The sequence below is a fragment of the Patagioenas fasciata genome, chromosome 4, assembly GCF_037038585.1.
Source record: "Patagioenas fasciata isolate bPatFas1 chromosome 4, bPatFas1.hap1, whole genome shotgun sequence".
NCBI classification, from domain to species: domain Eukaryota; kingdom Metazoa; phylum Chordata; class Aves; order Columbiformes; family Columbidae; genus Patagioenas; species Patagioenas fasciata.
The window spans coordinates 68,743,863-68,763,242 of NC_092523.1; the positions used below are offsets into that span (position 1 = coordinate 68,743,863).

General features: G+C 40.7%; 1 protein-coding gene across 1 annotated transcript in view; it reads right to left on the reverse strand.

The window, feature by feature from the left end:
* The window catches only part of AFG2A (AFG2 AAA ATPase homolog A), a 200,319-nt gene that overhangs the window by 143,076 nt on the left and 37,863 nt on the right, over window positions 1–19,380 (reverse strand). The window contains 2 exon segments of the mRNA XM_065837782.2: window positions 10,344–10,423; window positions 10,846–10,899. Coding sequence (XP_065693854.2) covers window positions 10,344–10,423; window positions 10,846–10,899 — 134 coding nt within the window.

Sequence of the window (19,380 nt, forward strand, 5' to 3'; positions counted from 1 at the left end):
TCAACGCGCTGCCTGCAAATCCAGGCAGTCAGAATTAAGCCCCTCACATAATCCACACAGGGCCATGTGTGCGCAGGCCTGCGGATGCGAGAGCCGTGCCCTAACCAGAAATACCTTGAACTTCAACATAAAAAAAGTGTGAGCAAAGAGGAGTCTGGCTGCTCTGTAAGGGCCTGAGAATTTCAAGTAATCTCTTGTGTTGCCTTAATGAAATACATCAGTCTGTAGGCTATGTGTTATTGTAATCTTCTTGCCAACCCCTCTTTCCTTAAAATCCTCAATGAAGGAGTTTTAAAGGCAACAAATGTCTTTGCTTACTAGTTTATTACATTACTTAGAGACAGATATCCTCCCCTATGTGATATTTCAGCTAATCCTGCAAGAGTCCCAACAAACCTCAGACCAAGCACACACGTGCTCCAGCACAGCCAGTTTGCTTGACCATCAGAGAAGATTCCTGAATGGCAAGAGACTGTCAGGTAAGACTATCAATGGATTAAACGGTGAATATGGGAAAGAAAATTCATTCTTGGTATTTTACTTTAGCCTAAAGGCACTTCCAATACACATTTGGCCCAAAAAAAAAACCCCTTTTATTCTATGGTCTGCCAAAGTCTTGCAATTAATCTGAATTAATTCTGGATTTATCTGAAAGAACTGAGACACCATGAGCCCCAGCTCCAAGTTCAGTATAGCAGGCAAGGGTTCTCCATAGCACATTTTCTTATCTCCTTCGGCCTTATCCAATGCCTGTTCTAATCAACTGGATTCACATCTCAGTGGGCACCGACATTTCCACTTCAACAGCGTTAGCCACACTCATACTTCTTTCTGAGGACACAAAAGCAACTGCAGCCTCATGCTATGACTGCATCAAGGAGTACAGACAGTCCATCAGCTGATACAGTTCTTCAAGCCAAGGAGATTCTGTTTCTGGACATAACCAGATGTATGAAATCACCAGATTTTAAATCTGTTACCCTGCTTGCTATAGGCACTTTTTTGACAGCAACTGACTTCTTGTTTTGAACATTTTTACTTGTTTAACTTCCTTTCCTTCTTCCCCTCCACCTCCCTTTATCTAACAGAGTTTTTAATATTTGAAAACTAGAAGCAGTCTGAGAATGCAGTCATTACAGTTTCACCTCATGATGAAATTTGGTAAGCATCACCACTGCGAGCTAGGGCAAATGTACGCTTGCATCCTCTGGCAGCCTGGAACACTTCCAAAGCCAATGGAATTAATGTTTTTTCAGAGCACCTGATGTCATTTTCACTGGAAAATGTATTCAAGTCTCAATCACTATCCTGTAGAGAGGAACCAGTGACTTGCCATCCCAACCCTAACATAAATGTCCTGAAACCTGTCTAACACTTTCGCTTCAGAATCAGGACCTTAATTGAGTTATGCTGCTAAACCATAGACACAGAAAATGCAGGAAATATTCACACAAGAATATTTTGAGCACTCTGGGATCCACAGCAACTGTGAAGCTACAAAACCAGAAGGAAGCCTGGGAGGGCCCCTCTGCAGAGAAGCCGTGCTTCTGCACAGATGACCCTGCCTCAGGCAGATCCGCGAGGTCGAAGAGGCAGACCTGGGACAAGTCTCCAGGATAAATTACTGCAGAGGGATTAATCTCCACACAGCTGAAATCTATAACGTGGGTTTTGTGAGAAGGGAGGACAGCCCACCTTCTTTTCCAAAATGTCACATCAGGCAAGATTTACATACAGATAAAAGCTGCCTTTATTATTTCCCCCCCCCTCCCCAACAAAAGAATTGCAATCGTAATCAAAATTTACAGGTTTTAAAAATACTTGTGGACGTGATATCATCTCAAATAATTATTTTACTGGAATATCTGGAAATAATTTCATATCAAAACAAATGTAAAACCCATTGATACGACAAAAGGGTTGGTATCAAAAAAATTAATACGGGTAGAAATAGACCTTTCTGGCAGTACTCTCCACTTCTGCACAAACTACCAAGGTAAAAGGTTCCTGAAATACCAAAGCCCCCTGCCAGCTCACTCCCACGCGACGGTCTCCTCGCTCACACAGTCTGAAGGATTTTTATTGAGTCTGACATTTCAGTCAGGGCTTTGCAGGGGTAACCTGTCAGCAAGGAGTACCTGCCAAGTCTGTCTTTTCAGCCCAACTGCCGTGATCGTAATTAACCCTCACACTGTTTTATTCCCTTCCCTCACAAAGTCTGGTGAATTATAGCATTGGCAGTTCAAGGTTTTGCACAGCGATTGGGAAGAAAAAACAATCTACTCCAATAGCATCACCAGAAAAATAATAATAATGGCAGTATCTTCTCAGATACTGAATTTCATTCAAAAATTATCAGTGTGATATTTTGTCCAACGGAATGGACACTGCCATGCCAGCTAGAAAAAGCAGGCTCTTCTACACAGATATCCCCTGCTGAAATACTAATTCAGTCATAATATTCTTATATCTAAAGAGCACGCCTTCACCTTAACTTTGAACTTTGTTTCTCTTGCATGTGACTGGGGCTTCAAAACCCAAACTTAACTAAATATTCTAGGTTTACAGGGACATGCATGCTTAGATAAGCAGCACAATATCACTGTTTTTTCCTACAGCAGTTTTCCCTCTCCTCCTCAAAAACACACCGCCTTTTTCCATCATATACTTATTTCTGCTTACAAGCACAACTCCTGTTTTGAGCTGCAAAACTGTCATCCACAATTACTAATTGATTCCTCTATGTATATACATTCACAACAGAGGTAATTCATAAAACAAAAAGGCATAGCAAGCACATCTAGGCATCAACAATCATTACTAAAGCACTGGGCCAAATTAACTTAAGGTACATGTAGCGTATGACTTCAGTGCATATTATTAATTCAGATCACTACAGATACTACAGGCTTGGATGTTATTTAAAAGTCCAGGAGAGATACACAGCATACAAATCTTGCATGTTTTTAGTTAAATATTTTGGCTATTCATTAAAAAACCAAACAAACAAACATATCACACTCTTCAGTGCTAAGAAACACTGCCCATAGCAGGGAATTTTCCTGCCTGTGTCATCAGAAAATCTCTTAAAGAAGATAATCCTGAACCCTTCCCTCCATCAGCACCCTACAATAAGATACTCTTGTATTCTATACGCATCTGTATCAGCTATTATCCACTATATTGTTTCAGATCTTCCCTGTTCCTGCAAGAGCAAAATTAGAGTATTATAGGACGGGAATCTGAATTTTCCAGACTTTCCCAGGTTTCCTCTGGAGATTCCCCTTCTATAATATATTTAGCTTTATGGTCACCTCCAGGCAAAAATGGTGTTTTGCCAATTGTCAATTTGCCAACTAAGTGTGGTTCATGGCATTTGGGTTTTAAGAAAAGCACAGAAAAATGAAAGAGCTCCATTGAGTGGCCTCCAACTTTTAAGTAAGCTTCCTAAAGAGAGAAGATGAGCTTTATGAAAACAGGGAACAGTGCTCAGATCTCAGCAGATGACTGAAACAAATGGCCTATAGACCACTGCAGAAACATCCTAATGATCTGCACAGTCATACAACCAGACTCTTCCATTTGCCCAAATTTTTTGTTATTGCAGCTTCCAGAAGCTAGTGAAGCAGGCCCAAAAAAGGAAACACAGTGAAAGGAGAGAAAAGGAGGAAAGGAGCCAGTTTGAGATGGGTTTGGAATCAACAGGCTTTCTTACAGATGCTTTCCCCAGGCACATCTCCAAATCCTTAAGTACCTAGATGGTGATCCATCGTTCATTTCCACCTGCCTGCAACCAGTTCCAGATGTATGTCCAAGAAAGATGGACGTTAGACCTTGCTTTCATCTGGCCCTGACATCATCCAGCTGAAATAGGAAGGATGCTAACATCAGGAGTTCTCCTATTCTGTTAACACTGACATTGCCTTAAAAAAAAATGCAAAAATATAACCGATGTACAGAAAAATTCTCATTTCCTTTCTTTCTGTTTTCCTCAGCATTTCTGCTCTGCACATTCCTAGAAGTTAATCAAGTTGAAAACTGTAGTCAATCATGTCTACTAGGGAAGCAAGTACAGTTTCAGTTGGATATATTACAGACATAGAAGTAACTACACTGGATTTCATTTCATTATAACAATATTTAAATATGAGAGGTTAACCTCCACGTGGAATAAGTTTCACAGAATCACAGAATGGTTAGGGTTGGAAGGGACCCCTGGAGATCATCTAGTCCAACCCACTTACTAAAGCAGGTTCACCTAGATTAGATTGCACAGGAATGTGTCCAGGTGGGTCTTGAATGTCTCCACAGAAGGAGACTCCACAATCTCTCTGGGCAGCCTGTTCCAGGGCTCTGGCACCCTCAAAGGAAAGAAGTTTCTCCTCATATTCAGATGGAACCTCCTGTGTTTCAGTCTGTGCCCGTTGCCTCTCATCCTGCTGTTGGGTACCACTGAAAGGAGTCTGGTCCCATCCTCTTGACACCCACCCGTGAGATATTTATAAACATTGATGAGATCCCCTCTCATCCTTCTCTTCTCCAGGCTGAACAGACCCAGCTCTCTCAGTCTCTCCTCATAAGAAAGGTGCTTTAAGTCCCTAATCATCTTCATATCCCTTTGCTGGACTCCCTCCAGCAGTTCTCTGTCTTTCTTAAACCGGGGAGCCCAGAACTGGACACAGAACTCCAGATACGGCCTCACCAGGGGCAGGAGAGCCTCCCTCCACCTGCTGGTCACACTCCTCTTAATGCACCCCAGGTAACACTGGCCTTCTTGGCCATAAGGGCACACTCATTTATAAGTTTCAGTTACAATTACATTTAGTGTGGGTGAGCTGACCTTCTTTCATAGCCAACGCCCTACCAGGAACTGAAGTGGTCACTATATGTGCCCAGAGAGAAGCTCAAATTAATGTTTTTGGCTGAAGCATCTTGTTGCAGGTCAACTTTGCCACAGCACTGCCAAGCCCCACAGAACACCTTGCCTACGTTAACACACTTGATCACTCGCTCTCAACCCTGTATATCCAGCCATGCAATTAAATGACTGCAAGAAAAGGGTTTACAGATCCCGTTGTGCTTCCACTGATGCCAATATAAATGCCTACTGACTTCAAATATCCAAATTATAACACAGGGTGGCAAAGTTACAAATTTATTTTTTTGAAACAAAAAGGAAATACAGATTTAAAGCACACTGTGATAAAGGATTCTGGCTAGACAAGAAGTGTTAATGACTCTGTTTTAGAATTAAAGGGATTGCAGACATTTATCTTATATACACACAACTTATGAGTAATGCTATTTGTTAGAATTGCTATTCCAAAGCAAATCACAAGCTTCACTGTCCAACTAAATTGTTTCAAAACTTTATTTCTTCACCACTCCTTGCTAGTCTAAAATAGAACGCTGGCACTGGACATGCAGCTCGTTTTTGTTTTTCCCCAGAGAATATTTCTATTTGGATATCAAATTTCAAAACTTTAAAGAACTCAGACAGCAATCACAAAAGTTTTTAATTTCTCAGTGCTCCATCGCACACAAGCACAGCTCAGATATTGCAGGGAACCAGCTGATGTTCCCCAATTCAGGGACAACCAGTGCCAACATAAGCCAGAAAAGCCAAGCTCCTTGCCTCACTGAGCCAGCTGCTAGAACAAAACAAGTATGGTGCAGAATACTCCATTTCTTCCATGTATGCTTTTTTCACTCTTTTTTGCCTTTGTATCAGTAACATTAGGGTGACAGTATCTCCTTTAGCCCTACCCCTAGTGATTTATCATGTGCAAGGTAGTTTTCCACTGAGAACCTCTGTCCTACCTAATGCCACTTTGCTCTGTCCCAGCTCGTAGGTTTCATGGGACACAACAGGCTGACCTCCTTCCTGACAGAGGCTGTGGATTACACAAGGGCATTTGCACAGACAGAAAAATGGGACTGTGTGTTCAAGTGTACAGTGTAAATATGTGCTAAAATATTCCAGAAAGACAGAGAGTCTGTTTTAAAAACAGCAGCTTTATCACAGTGCCTGTTGAAAGCAAAAATGGCAAACACTGCAGAAGAGAAGCTGCTGTTTTTCACAGCTTCATTTAGCAGCCTGAGCACCTCAAAAACTAAGACTGCAAATATTTTAAAGGGAAAACAGTACGTTTCAGACATTATGAGCATTTTAACTGTGGCTTAGGAATGTACCTATCCTCCACCCCCAGTCTACAGGAAAACATACCTCCTGGAAAGGCACCATCACATCGTAGTGCGAGGCAGCTGGTACCAAAGTCCCTTTACTTTGTCACTCCTACCCTCACTCCAAGAGTTAGCATTATTCATTTGCCAACTTAATTTGACCTTCGCAAGTCAAATGCAAGGTACCGATTTTTGCGCCTTGTCTTTCCCCCTCCCACCTTGAAAATAGAATTTATCAGTGTCTTTCACATCAGTCTACAACATTTCCCATCTTACATTACAAAGATTTGCAGTTGAAGGGGAAAATGCTTTGCTTCTTAAAAACAAGAAAAGGAACAAATAAGTCTCTTGCCCAAAAATCCTAAAAATCCTACTTATATAAACAACATCCCATTTCCAAAGCACAGAGATTTCTTAAGTTCAGCAAACAGACTGTCTGCTGCATTTACACAGAACCACGTTCATTCATCACTTTCAAGTCTAATTACCGAGCCATTTCCCTCTTGGCAACCTCTAACAGCCAGAAGAATTAGGTTTTACATCATCAGGATACCAAGGGATAACAAATACCCATAACTCTTTGCAGCTGTGCAATTTGTAAAGCGTCTCAAGCTTTGACCAGGGAAGGGATTACTTCCAGGCAAACTTTTTTCCTCATGTGCTGCTGTAATCTGGTACCAGTCCTGTGGGTCTCACTTCAGCACAGCCTCTCCTACAAAGAGTCAGAATGTCAATTTTCAAAAGCAAGGAGGGGCGGAAATAAAGCCATAACCCACTTGTGGAAGAAAATGCCAATTAGAACCACAGAGCAGTGGGAAAGGTTTAGTGCATCACACAGCTCACCTCTTCTGGTGCACGACTGTTCCTCGCTGCATGGTAATCCATGAAACATCAGTTCTGTTTGAACGATGTCAAGTGGTAAGATGCCAGAGCTCCTCCCATGTGACTAATTCACAGTGAAGGAGAATTCTCTACCAAAAGCCTTTCTGATTTACAGAAGTCTTACCTATGTCAATCATTTTTTCTTACTCAAAATTCATCGTGACACCTCTATTTTCTCCCAGTGTTTCTTCTATAGGTTTATCATCTGTTCTTTAGAACCAGTTGTGAATGCCTCCCTTTTGCTTTATAGTCAGCCCATTCAGCCCCTAATCTCTTATTTTTGATTCTCTCTAAGATTCCTCTAACATCTCAACATAAACCAGACTGAGCGGGAAAAAAATCTTCCAAGAGTGCTAGAAGCAGCACAATGCAACAGAACAAAATGCAGAAATCAATATAGCTCACATTATCTTCACTACCACATTGGAAAGCCAGGTCCATTCAGAATCACCCTTTCATCTCTTTGCATCAAGGATACTCGGGCCTCTCTGCTGAGCAACTGCTCCTTACACTGAACTATTTTAAGTACAGGATTACATTTTTGTGAATTTTGTCCCAGCCCAATTTTGTCTTTTGATTAAAATGTATTACTTTATTGTCTACAAGTAAAATAGCAGGGGAACAACCCAAGAACAAAAGCAACCCAGGATCTTAGTTCATCTATATAAAACATATGAAAGTTCTAAGCAGGTTGGATGAGAAATAATATTTTCAGAAATAATACATTTCGACACTGAACAATGTCAATTTATATAATTTTTGCTGACTTCAAAGTATTATTTCCTGTAACTAATAAATGAACAGAAATACCTTTTATTAAAAAACCTGCTACACAAGACAGTTACATTTGATAGTGTTAGATGTATTAAAATTACAGAGTTATGGCTTGGAAATGTATAATAAATAAAACACTGTGGCATATCTGAATGCAGCTACAGTGTTTGCCATGGAGTAAGGGCTTGTGCAGTGATAGAAAACCCACAACACGGTGCAAAGGAGACATTATATTGCATGGTGCAAATAAGAAAATTTCTTAGCTTTCTTCATCTATCTGTATCATAATTAATTACCAAGTCTATTAATTTGTATGCTGCTGCTGATAAGAAGGGATTGTTTAGTGATATCTATAGAGGGTTGGGAGCAAAACTTGTGTTTAAACCCACATGTTCTAGTCAAATCTAAATAAGTAATAACGGGTTAATACTCAACAAAGTGCTCTGAAAAGCAAAAGCATTAAGCAGTTACTCAATGTTATTTCACATCTGCATTTCAGATCTGAACTGTGGATAAAACTACTCTCACAACTTAACAGTTCAGGCTTCTCTGTGTTTCTGGACGTGTCCTGTAAGGATCAGGAGATGTTACCTACCCGGGAGATCTGGGATACAAGCGCATTCTGCACAAAACCCACAGGATCCTTACAAGGATTTAAACCAAGAGGATAAGCTTTTACAAAGCTGTATCACAGAGTGTTTCTCACTGCCAAGGCAGGGAAAACCAATGCAACCAACAGAGGGAATGGGGAGACAATATAAACAGGTGTTTCCTTGAAAACCAGTATGGTTAGTAACAGTGCAGGAAATGGATCTCCAGAGGCCACAAATCGTTAGCATCTCTAATGCATTTGCAAATTCCTACTGTGCAAAGTCAGCCTGTAAAAAAAGGCAGTTTCTAATAAGTGCCTTGTCTGGTTTCCTACACCATTTAATTTCAGATGAATTTTATGAGAACTCTGCTACATAATTTACCTCCCATCTGGTTCAGATTTGACAATGAAATATTTGTGTGTCCCACCCTGTTCTTTTTAAAGCTCCAAAACCAGATGTCTCCAGCACAACATGACTGCAGCAGGTCATAACACATTCTTCAGCAAGCTGTGCCAGGCCTCCTACCCCCCACAGCCAGTTCCAGGTAAGGTAAAATTGGGTTGTTTACTCTCTAATAGAATAAAACAAATAAACTCAACACCTCTAGAGCACCGTGTGAGGAGGTGGATTAAAATGCACTATGCCTTATTCTTCCAAAAGGTTTTACCTTGATAAAGCAGTGTTTCTGAAAGCTAAGCACATTAAGAATTGTGATTTTTTTTTTTTCCTATTGGCTTGATTCCAGCACACATTTTTGCAACTTGTGTACTGCAATAAGCAGACAGGTGTTTCAGGGTGTTTAGCATTTCTAGGAAGTTTACAAATTTCACCGTTGCATACATTGCATATGAGAAGGATGCTGATGAAAATATCTATCAAACTTTGCATTTTCTACAGAAAAATGGGTTCATTTCTTAGCAGCTTCACAGGGCAGCTCTATGCTGCACGTGATGCCACCTCCTGTTACAGAAACCATTTGTGTTGCTGAAACGTCAGAATGACACCTTTTATCCTCTCCTGGAGATACAAATGGCCCCTTTGACATACAAAGGAATCTGTAGGGATGTTGAGGTAGCTTCCTTTCCAGAAAAATGATGAAGTTGTGATGTGCCTTTAAAATGGACAACTACTTTCTACATGCACATATTTGATAGTTTTTCACACAAAACAAAGCAGAAAAAAAAGCACTTGCTCACAACAAGTATTAGTATTTCATAACAGGGTATCCCCCCAAGAAAGACCACTTACACACCCTGTCAAGTTTTAAAAGCTGTAATAGCAACTAAAACCTGCTATAATCCTTCTCCAGACAAGAGAAATGTCTCTCATAACCATCGCAAAGCAGTATAATAAAAAACATTGTTAGCTGCTTGCACAAGAATACCTTATTAATGTCACACATGAAAGGATATAAGTGTTCCCCAGTCTTTTCATGAAGCCTTTCCCCTCTCTGGTGAAATGCTTAAATGTAAGCATTTAGGCATAAATGGTAAGTATTTAGGCATAAGGTAAATATAGGCATATGAGTTGTCTCCTTGGAAAATCCAATATTATATAGCATATGATCATAATATTTGCTTGATGAAGACACTATTCTAGGCCAGTGCAACAACCCTGGGAAAATAAAGGAGTCAGTTACTGGAAATAAATGCAAGCTAAAACCACAGAAAAGATCCAAAGGGCACGAGAATTAGTAGAATCCTTCCTATTAATGACATGAGAACGAACTCCATCAGCTTTCCTGTTGGTGCCACACTGAGAATGCTTAGGTGGAAGTCACAAGTTCAACGCTTCTGCATGTAAATATATTTAATAAAATAATTATAGAAAGGTAATATACTTGTAATTGCACAAAGTAAGAGTAATTAATCAGAAAATAACATCTGTGATTTTTGTGATATGATTACTTACTTTCCTCTTTCAACTGCCAAGGCATCTATTTCATCAAAGAAAAGTATTGAAGGAGACACTGCTCTGGCTTTCCGAAAGATCTAGAAAAACATCAATGGAACACTCAATTTTAAAGAATGGAAAAGTTTTACAGAATGCCATCACCCCCTGCACACCTCAAAAACTACAGAGTGTCACAGAACAGAAGTAAGCCTTGTGGCCTTCTTTTTTTTGTAATAATAATAAAAACCCCACATCTTTTAGAAGGTATTCATGACACTGCACAATACAGACTTATACTGAAAGCTGCTACTGGATCCCAAATTTGACATGCATTACTAGGCTGGTACAGGAAAAAATGAAACAACACAAAATATCCACTCTGCTTTTTTTCTTTTCTTTTTCAAACTTAAACCAGAAGAAGGTTTTTTTGAAAGTTTAAAGGTAATCTTGTAAGCAGAGAAGAATGTGAATGCCAAGAAAGCTTAATATATAACATTATGTATGGTTTGCCCTTTCTCACCTCTCTCACTGCTCGTTCAGACTCACCAACATATTTATTCATCAGCTCAGGTCCCTGCAAAATTTAAAAAAAAAAAAGAAGTTTTAAAAGCATATTACATTTGCATATGAAATGACTGAGACAACTTGGCTGTGATACATTACTGATGCTCTTTTACAATGAATTTTTATCATTTGTCACTTGCAAGTCTTATTTGTGTATTTTTAGACTTACCTTCTACCTGTATCAAGTTTTTTCTCCATTTGTTATAGCACTGTGCATGCATGTAACTATGCACGTAGGTTAGTCCTCTTACCATAATACTTCTCCCATGAGAAACAGAATTCAGCAAAAAAATAAACACTTCGGGGTTCTTAAAAATCTATTGGCTCAACTGCAGCAACAAGAGGGCTGCAAATCAGCCCAAAAGCATTTGCTTGCACTCAACATGCATCCTGGGTAGCCCAGCACCAAAACAGTGACTTAAACCAATGCTTAACAGCACTTCTTCGAATTTGAGGGCTTGCAGGTCCAGAAAGAAGCAGCTGCCACAGCAGCACACCTGAAACCCATCCATGAGGCACCCCATGCCCAGCGAGAAGGCTGTTCAGTGTCTGAGCTCATTCACATTCCTTCTCCCCTCTGCCAAGCAGCATCACCAGTGCCAGCTGCTGCGGGGCTGGTTACACTCACAGCCCTGTCCACCAGGAACAGCCCGGGGACCATGGGGTCAACACTTGAGTCTCAAACAAGTACTTAACAACTACAAAAAGTAAAACAATGGAGAATTCTCAGAGCATTTTCAGTTCTGCTATATCCCGCAGGATAGGCCGCTTAAATAATCCTTCCTAATGGGACTAAGATCCTCCTGGGATTGGTAACAACTCATTGACTTCAGCCTGGTTTGCATCAACATTGACCTGCAGCCACGACCAACAATTACTATCCCCTGCCCTGAATTAAAATAATCAGTGGGTTAAATCTATTTTCCAGGGAACAGGTGTCCTCATAATTTCACCAGCAGAAACTACATCCTTCTTCACAGTCAGAAAAGTGAACAACCTTCCTATGCTCCACAGCTGCGAATACCTTCAGGTAATGCTCAGCTCAGGGCAGCAGGGCAGCTTTAAACCCTGGGTATGCAAGAAATAACAATGTGTGGCAGACACACATTTCTACGTTAGCAGTGACAGCGCTTCCGCGACAGCTGCTCTTTGAACAGGACCGTCTGGACTTTGTACCCAGATGGGTAGAACACCGATTCATTACTCTAGAAAGAAACCACGCTGGTTTTTGCAGTCTCCCCTCTCCACACTAATTTTCAATCCTGCAACAACAGTTAAAGCACTGACTTGATCTTGACACTGTCACCATTGGAAAAAACCTGTGCATACGTATGGGGAAGAATGTATACTCTAAAAAGGGAAGCACGCGTTATGTGATATCAGCAAAGCATCCAGGCCATGCCACTATTCCTGTTTATTTATCTTTTTTCAAAGAGTTGTCCATTACGAAAAGAACCAGGTGAGACAGTCCAGTAGCCAGACCTGTTGTAGTACACAGGTAAAACCAGCTGCGTGAGGGCTGGAAGAAGAGTACCATGTGCCTTGCTAGTAGGAAATGGAAATGATACAATTCGCATTGCTTCCTTTCATCAACATCCCCCCCATTAAAACAACTGCTGCGGTAGCTAAAGTTAAAACATTGCCTGCAGGCTTTCAGCAACTTCAGTATTGGAGTCTGCTGGGTACCTGGGCGGAAACAGAATTACCCAGACACATAACTGATGAAGAACACAGGAAAGAGAGAAGGAAAAACAAAGGTGAGAGCAATACAAAGCCTTTTCCTACTATTCACTGTGGCCACTGAAGGTGAGGAGCATGCAGCAGTCTGTGCAGAAGAGGCCTGTGGCTCAAAGACACGATCCAGCTGCTCCGGGCCCTTGCCATTCATCACATTCAGCGCAGATGAGGAATCTGATAGCGTGGGCCTAACAAACCCTTAAGGAACGAGCACTGTCTTCTTTCTGTCTAGCTTTTTCTTAAACCCAGTTGATACACTGAGAAACGTCTGCAGATTCTACCCACAATTATAGATTTCTTTTACTAACTTCTCAGAGCCTGTGGACCTTCTCTTTCATGCCCTTCTTCTCACAAGTAATCCTTGTTCACATCAGCATTCTTGTGGAAGCCAACATCACACACATCAGTGCCAACTCCTCTAGCACGACACTACATCAAATAGCCTGACATCTTGTTTTCTTTTGTCTGAGCAAAAAAATACTTAAACCCCAAACTACTGCCTTTGAGCTTTAAGGTACAATGTAATTTCAGATGCTTGGAGATTTATTTTTAATTAAGCATTAAAATATGATCAAGGCAACATCAAAGCAATAAATACTGTTTAAAATGTTTCCAAAGAGAATTATTTTGAATTCATGGTTTTGCTGTAAGCTTTGACATGAGGTTTTTTCTCCATTTTTCCTGTCATTAAGTAGCTACTCCAGGTGAAAGACTGCTTGTGAATTAATGACCTGTGCCTCTTCATGAAGAACTTTCATGGAAGTTGATTTGAAGCTCTCCTAGTTCACCACTCATGAGCAATACCAAAACTGCCATTCAGAACCACAGCTTTTATTGCAAGCAGCTTGTAACTCTTATTATATATGGCAGTATAGGAAAAGACTCCAAAGTAAGAGAAAGATCACACAGAACAGGAGGAATTAGTATACATTTCATCACATGCAAACACTTAAAACCACAACACATAAACTAGAAATGTTCAAAGAAGCTGGATGTAGAAACTGCATTGAGTTGGCTCTGGTCTGTGCTGAACCTCTGCCTTACCCTGTCTGGACACGGGCTGTCCTCCGGCTGACACTGGTGGCAGCTCTTTTGAAAAGCACATCTGAATCACCAGCAGCCTACAGGCCACCACCTGCTGACAGGTGACACACTTTCTAATTTTCCACAAATCTCACCTTCTCTTTCTAAGAAGTTTGCCTTTAAGTTGGAGGCCACTCAAGAAATACCAGGAGGTGTGGGGTTCTTTCTCATTATTTTTTCAATGCTTTTCTAATGCTTTAAAAATCAAATTACGTGGACTCGACTTAGTCGGCGAGTTGACATTTATTGAAACCTCAGTTTTGGCCCAGAGGTGAGCACAACGATTCCTTTAAAAGCTGTTCACAACTGTTGATATACTGACCACGAGGTGCTGGTAACAAATGGTTCCGGCTAACGATGCATCGCTCTGTTCTCTTCTGCAACAAGCAATCTTCCATATGAAGGGACATGAAGAAATACAACCTGTTCCTTCTGGTCATTTGCACAGTGACTCCAAAACCAGCAAAACATTTGGAGGAGGAAGTTGGCAGAAGTAGTTGTAGCTCAGCCTTGCATATAAGCTTACCATTTGTGAGCTACAATCCAGACTAACAGTATAAAATCTGCCAATTCAGGTCCACTGTATACTGCGGAGTTGTATTTCTTCAGTCTCAAAGCAGAGATCGTTTCCAGGTACGCTCTGGTTAAAGACTATCCCATTCTTGTTTACATGATACATTCCCCATGTATCATGAAACCTTCCAATTGTTTATGGTCTGGATTGGGCGTGGATTTTTCTCTTACGTTGATTTTTTTTTTTTTTAACATAAAAAAGTGAGAAGAAAATTCCTTAGATTTAAAATATTATCCAAATAAGCTCTTTAAAGATTAACTGCACAAAAGATAAAATTCCTGTATACAGGCTGCAACACGCGATAAGCTTATGTACACATGGTTGTGACAGAGGTTCTCAAAGTGTTTTTAAACTGCAAGAGAAACATCTGGTACCCCTGAAGTTAAAGAGTATCAGTAATTTTCCTAAGCAGTGCTTAAAACCACTTGTGGATTTTTTCTGCCTGAAAACACCAGGCAAGCAACTTTCAACTAATAGGAAAGTTAGTTAGTGACTTCCCTCTATATATATATATATATATATATTTTTTACTGTTTTGACAATCAGGTAAGTTCTGCATTTATGCTTACTGAGCCAGATGGATATGGCTCCAGATTTCTCCAGCATACAGCTCTGTCTACTCTCTTCAAAATCCTGCCATAACCTCACATGCAAGTTCTGGGCTCTCTGACACAGATGCACTAAACTATGTTAACCATAGTGTACGATTCATTCATTTTTTTTTTTTCATCAAATTATTTAGAGAATTTACATGACATCCTACAGATTATTCTTTCTATGTATCTAGTGTACAATTCCTTCTTTGACATGTTCAAAGTAGAAATAAGACATTAAAATATCAGTCATAATTAATACCTAATTTAAAATTAAGTAGCTAGAAACTGAGATCTGCACTTCGAATCTCAAAAAAAGGAAAAAAGACAGGGGGTGCCCAAATTAGTTTTCAGCTGTTCCAAATGTGTACGTAAGGCAATGTTCATTGCCCACATTCAGACATCTGCATTTGAGTCAGACATTCACTCTGACTGATTTGGACAGACAGGCATCTACCTCATGGATGCAATCCACCTCACTCTGCTGTGCTAATTTCTCATCCTACTGCACAAGGTCGGTACACAGCCAGGTCGGAGCCAAGCCTGATCCCATCCCAACCAATACCTCTTTCATGGAGTTAAAACTACAATTTTGGCTTCCTTTTTCTTTCTTTTTTTTTTTTTTTTTAAATTTCTTTCCAGTTCTATGACAATGCATGTGAGATGATCTACTATCACAACATTAACTGATTCGGAAGAGACTCCGAATGCCCCATCCCTGGAGACATCCCAGGCCAGGCTGGACAGGGCTCTGAGCAACCTGATCCAGTTGAGGATGTCCCTGCTCACTGCAGGGGCCCGGACAGATCACCTTTCAAGGTCCCTTCCAACCCAAACCATTCTCTGACAGCATACAATTAGTTACTTAGCCTTTTGATACTGTAATCTCAGCAGCAAAACGCCATCCCATCCCACCAGAAACAAACCAAAGCAAAATACACCTCAGGCCAGCTGTAGGAAAGAGAGCTAACAAGATAAACAGTGAGAGTTCCTTTATTTTAACAGTAAGGCTATTCCTAATGCAAAGGTTGTACATGTGTGATTTTGTAATTGGTTACGCTACACAGAGAAATACTTGCTTAGAAAATGCATTATACTTGCTTATTAAGAATAAAGCCTACTTCCTCTCCTTCAGCGCTGTTTAATAATTTAATCTGCATCACTCCCAGCTTCTCTGCTGATGTAAACCCCAGGCTGAGCACCATGCAACATTTTAATCACTTCCTCTCCCTCTGCTCTGCATTCCAGAAGGCCTTAAAAACTTGTTGACACCTGTCTGATGTTCTAAAAACTTAGATTTCAACAGGTGTTTGTGGGCTCCAAAGTATCCAAAGGAGTAAGCTGGCAAAAAATTGCTATCGTCAATCCTTGCAGTAAAGTTGCTAAAAGCAGCAAAACTAAACTGCAAAGGCAAATATAATGTACGTTTTTTCTTTATTGGTACGCCTCAGAATTCACTTGTTCGCCATTTGCCTTGATGAGCAAACTTTAATGACAATCTTTTCAGTGTTCTTTACACAAGGCAGAAGCCAGTATTTGTAGTGTGGCATGTGAACTGACCAGAAACACTGAATTAAATTTACCGCATGCAACAGTGCCTCCAGAGAGGCCCTTCAGCTGCCACCCAAATCCACCAGAATTCTGCATGCCTACGAGGTGCTGTGGCAGCACGGGCACAGCAGTATCAAGTCGGAGGCAAAACTATACTGCAGCAGAGTTGAAACAGATCTAAAAGTAACTCGTCTCGCCCACCAACCGTGTCCGCAGACAAATCCCTTTGCAAGTGATTCCCATTTATCCTGGATTTTCAGCACCCACTCCTGTTCTCTACTGGTTAAAATGCTGCCACCCACTGCTGTGCCTGGGACCAGGCTTGGTACCGCCAGGGCACTATCAATGTGAGATCAAAAAATCACTCAGCAAAAAGACACAAAATCAGCCATCCGCACTGCAAACCGTATTTGGCTGCTGACACTTCGCCCCTCCAGCAACACCTCATTGCGCAATTGCTACTTTTACCGTATCCTGACTGCTCAGAAATTTTTGGTAACTTGAAGAGAGAGAGGAAAACTAAGTGCTAATAAAAATTAATCTTGCAAAGGTATTGAGAAAGGACAAAGAAACAGAGACGGGATTATCTTTGAATCACTGTTTGCCTACACACTCACTTTTGGGAAGCTTATAGTAAGAATGGATGAGTAAAACATGAAGATAGCTGCAGGATTAAATGAGTTCATTAAAGTATCTTAAATTATTATCCCTTGCAAAAAAAGTTCAACAAGAAGTTTTCAAATACAGTTAGTTTCACCATCTGCTAATTAACTAATAAGTTACTGTAAGTGTATTACTATGGATCTTTTTGGAAGTTTTATCAAATGTTTGCAGAGTTTCTCATAAAACCACAATACTGCTTCGTTTTCATGTAAAACGTTTCACTTAGCTAGTCACAGTCATGCAGCTTTCTTATTTCATGCTTCTGCTCACTGAATCCCCATCAGAAGGCTAAACTGTCTCCCCAAAATTCAATGACAGTTCTTCACAAAGAAAAGCAGCCGGCCTTTCCAAGCCTCATTAATCTGTTTGAGCTGCCACAGTCAAGAGCTGAAGGGAAAAGGAAACTTCAATTGGAAAATATTTTGACGTAATTGACTCAGATGACAAACTAAGCTTAAGCACGTCAAGCACAGGGAGAGGTACAAAAGCATCGACAGGGTGATACAAGAAGTTAAATCAAGCTGAGGTGAAGTCAGAGCTCTGAGAACAGTGTATATTTTTGTAATTACTGCCAACCGAAAAAAAAAAAGATTCCTTCAGCCCAAGATCTTAAGTAACAGCAAATAAAGTGTCCAGAATGTTTTCTAACCTTTTTTTCCTCACCACAGTTGGAGCTCCTAACCAATGCAAATAATATTTCAGAGCAGTATAGTGCATATCATCTGTACCATGTTTGCTCAGTGTTAACGTCCTTAAACACTGTCATGAGTGGGTTTGGGGTTTGCTGGTTTTGTTTGTTTGTTTTTAAATATTGCTTCATCATGTTTACAACAATTAGTGTGTCTCGTCTGAATTCCAGGGGGTTTAACTTTTGCAGATCTAAATTTTCTGAAAATCTAAGGTGGCTTTTGTCACTACCGGTGAGTTTTTGCCTTAGTTTTGGTTTTAAACAGCCAAATACTAAAAGCGGTAAGGAGCAAGACTAAAGCGATGCTTCCAAAACCACTACAAGCACATAGAAACTACGTAATTTTTCTTGTTATTTATTTTGTAAACTCAGATAACCTGTTTGTTGGACAGAAAACAGAACTACAACTCCCCTGTTTACATAACCCTGAGCAAAAGCCTCCTGAAATTAGCAAAATGTGTCACTCTGTTTCTAGCCGGCTGAGTAAGTAGAAGGTAGAAAGTAGATGCCATCAATAACCTCCATCTCCTCTAGCGTGCAGCATCCTGCGCTACAACCCTGAAAAGCTTCGATGCTACAAGAGATTCAGAAAAAGGAGTGGTGGGAGGGAGCAGGAAGGGCCATCCCCTGCAAAGTAGTTGACGGCATCCTCCCCAATAAATTTAGCAGATACATTGTATTAGAGACAAAGAAGGGGAGTCAAGTAAAGGAATAAAAATAAGCAATTCCCCTTAGGAATTACATGCAAGATTGCTTTGTAAAACAAACAAACCAACCAACTGCTTTTCTCTGGAAAAGCAAAAGGTCACCAGTCTGGGTGAAAATATAGCTATAAAAAGTTTTGGCCAAATATCAAAGAGCAGGTTTACAAAAGGGCCACGTTCATTGGAACACTAACCATTCAAACTTCACAATAGATCTCGGGAGAGAACAGGATGCAACGCCAAATATCTGTTATCGTGTTATTTTCTTCAGCTCCTCTGCCCAGAAATTACACCTAGACTTTGCCCATCTTCCAAACCTCATTAGATACAAGTCAGACGTGGGCTGGAGGCTGTGCCGTTTTGACCACGCGTCACGCAGCATTATGACAACCAGCCATGCGCAAGACACACGGAAACGTCACATTTTAACAGATTGCACAGAACCCAGCTGAAGTACCTCATTTAACAGAGCCAGCTGTCCAAACTGCACAGACGTTGCACAGACACATCTGGACAAACAGTGCAAAGCCTTCCTGGGGCCAGGCTGGGGCAATACCTGTTGCAGCCGAGCAGGACAGCCAGCTTAGACAAGCAGAGTACATTCAGCACTTGAGAGAGCTGGACTTGCTGCGCCCAAGTATCTCAAATGTAGCATGCAGACATAATAGGTCCATCTTTCAGAAAATCGCTGGACCAAGTAAACACTGCATGTAACATACTCAATTTCCTCTCCGGTTTCAGACACAGGAGACAGATGGCATCCAGCAGCCGTGTCTCCTCTTAAGAAGGACCCAAGAACCTGAACCATCCGAATTATCCCGAAAGAGTACACATATCCTACGGGTTGTACGGCAGACACTTTTCATCAAGATTACCTGATTTGGGGCAGGAGAGATTG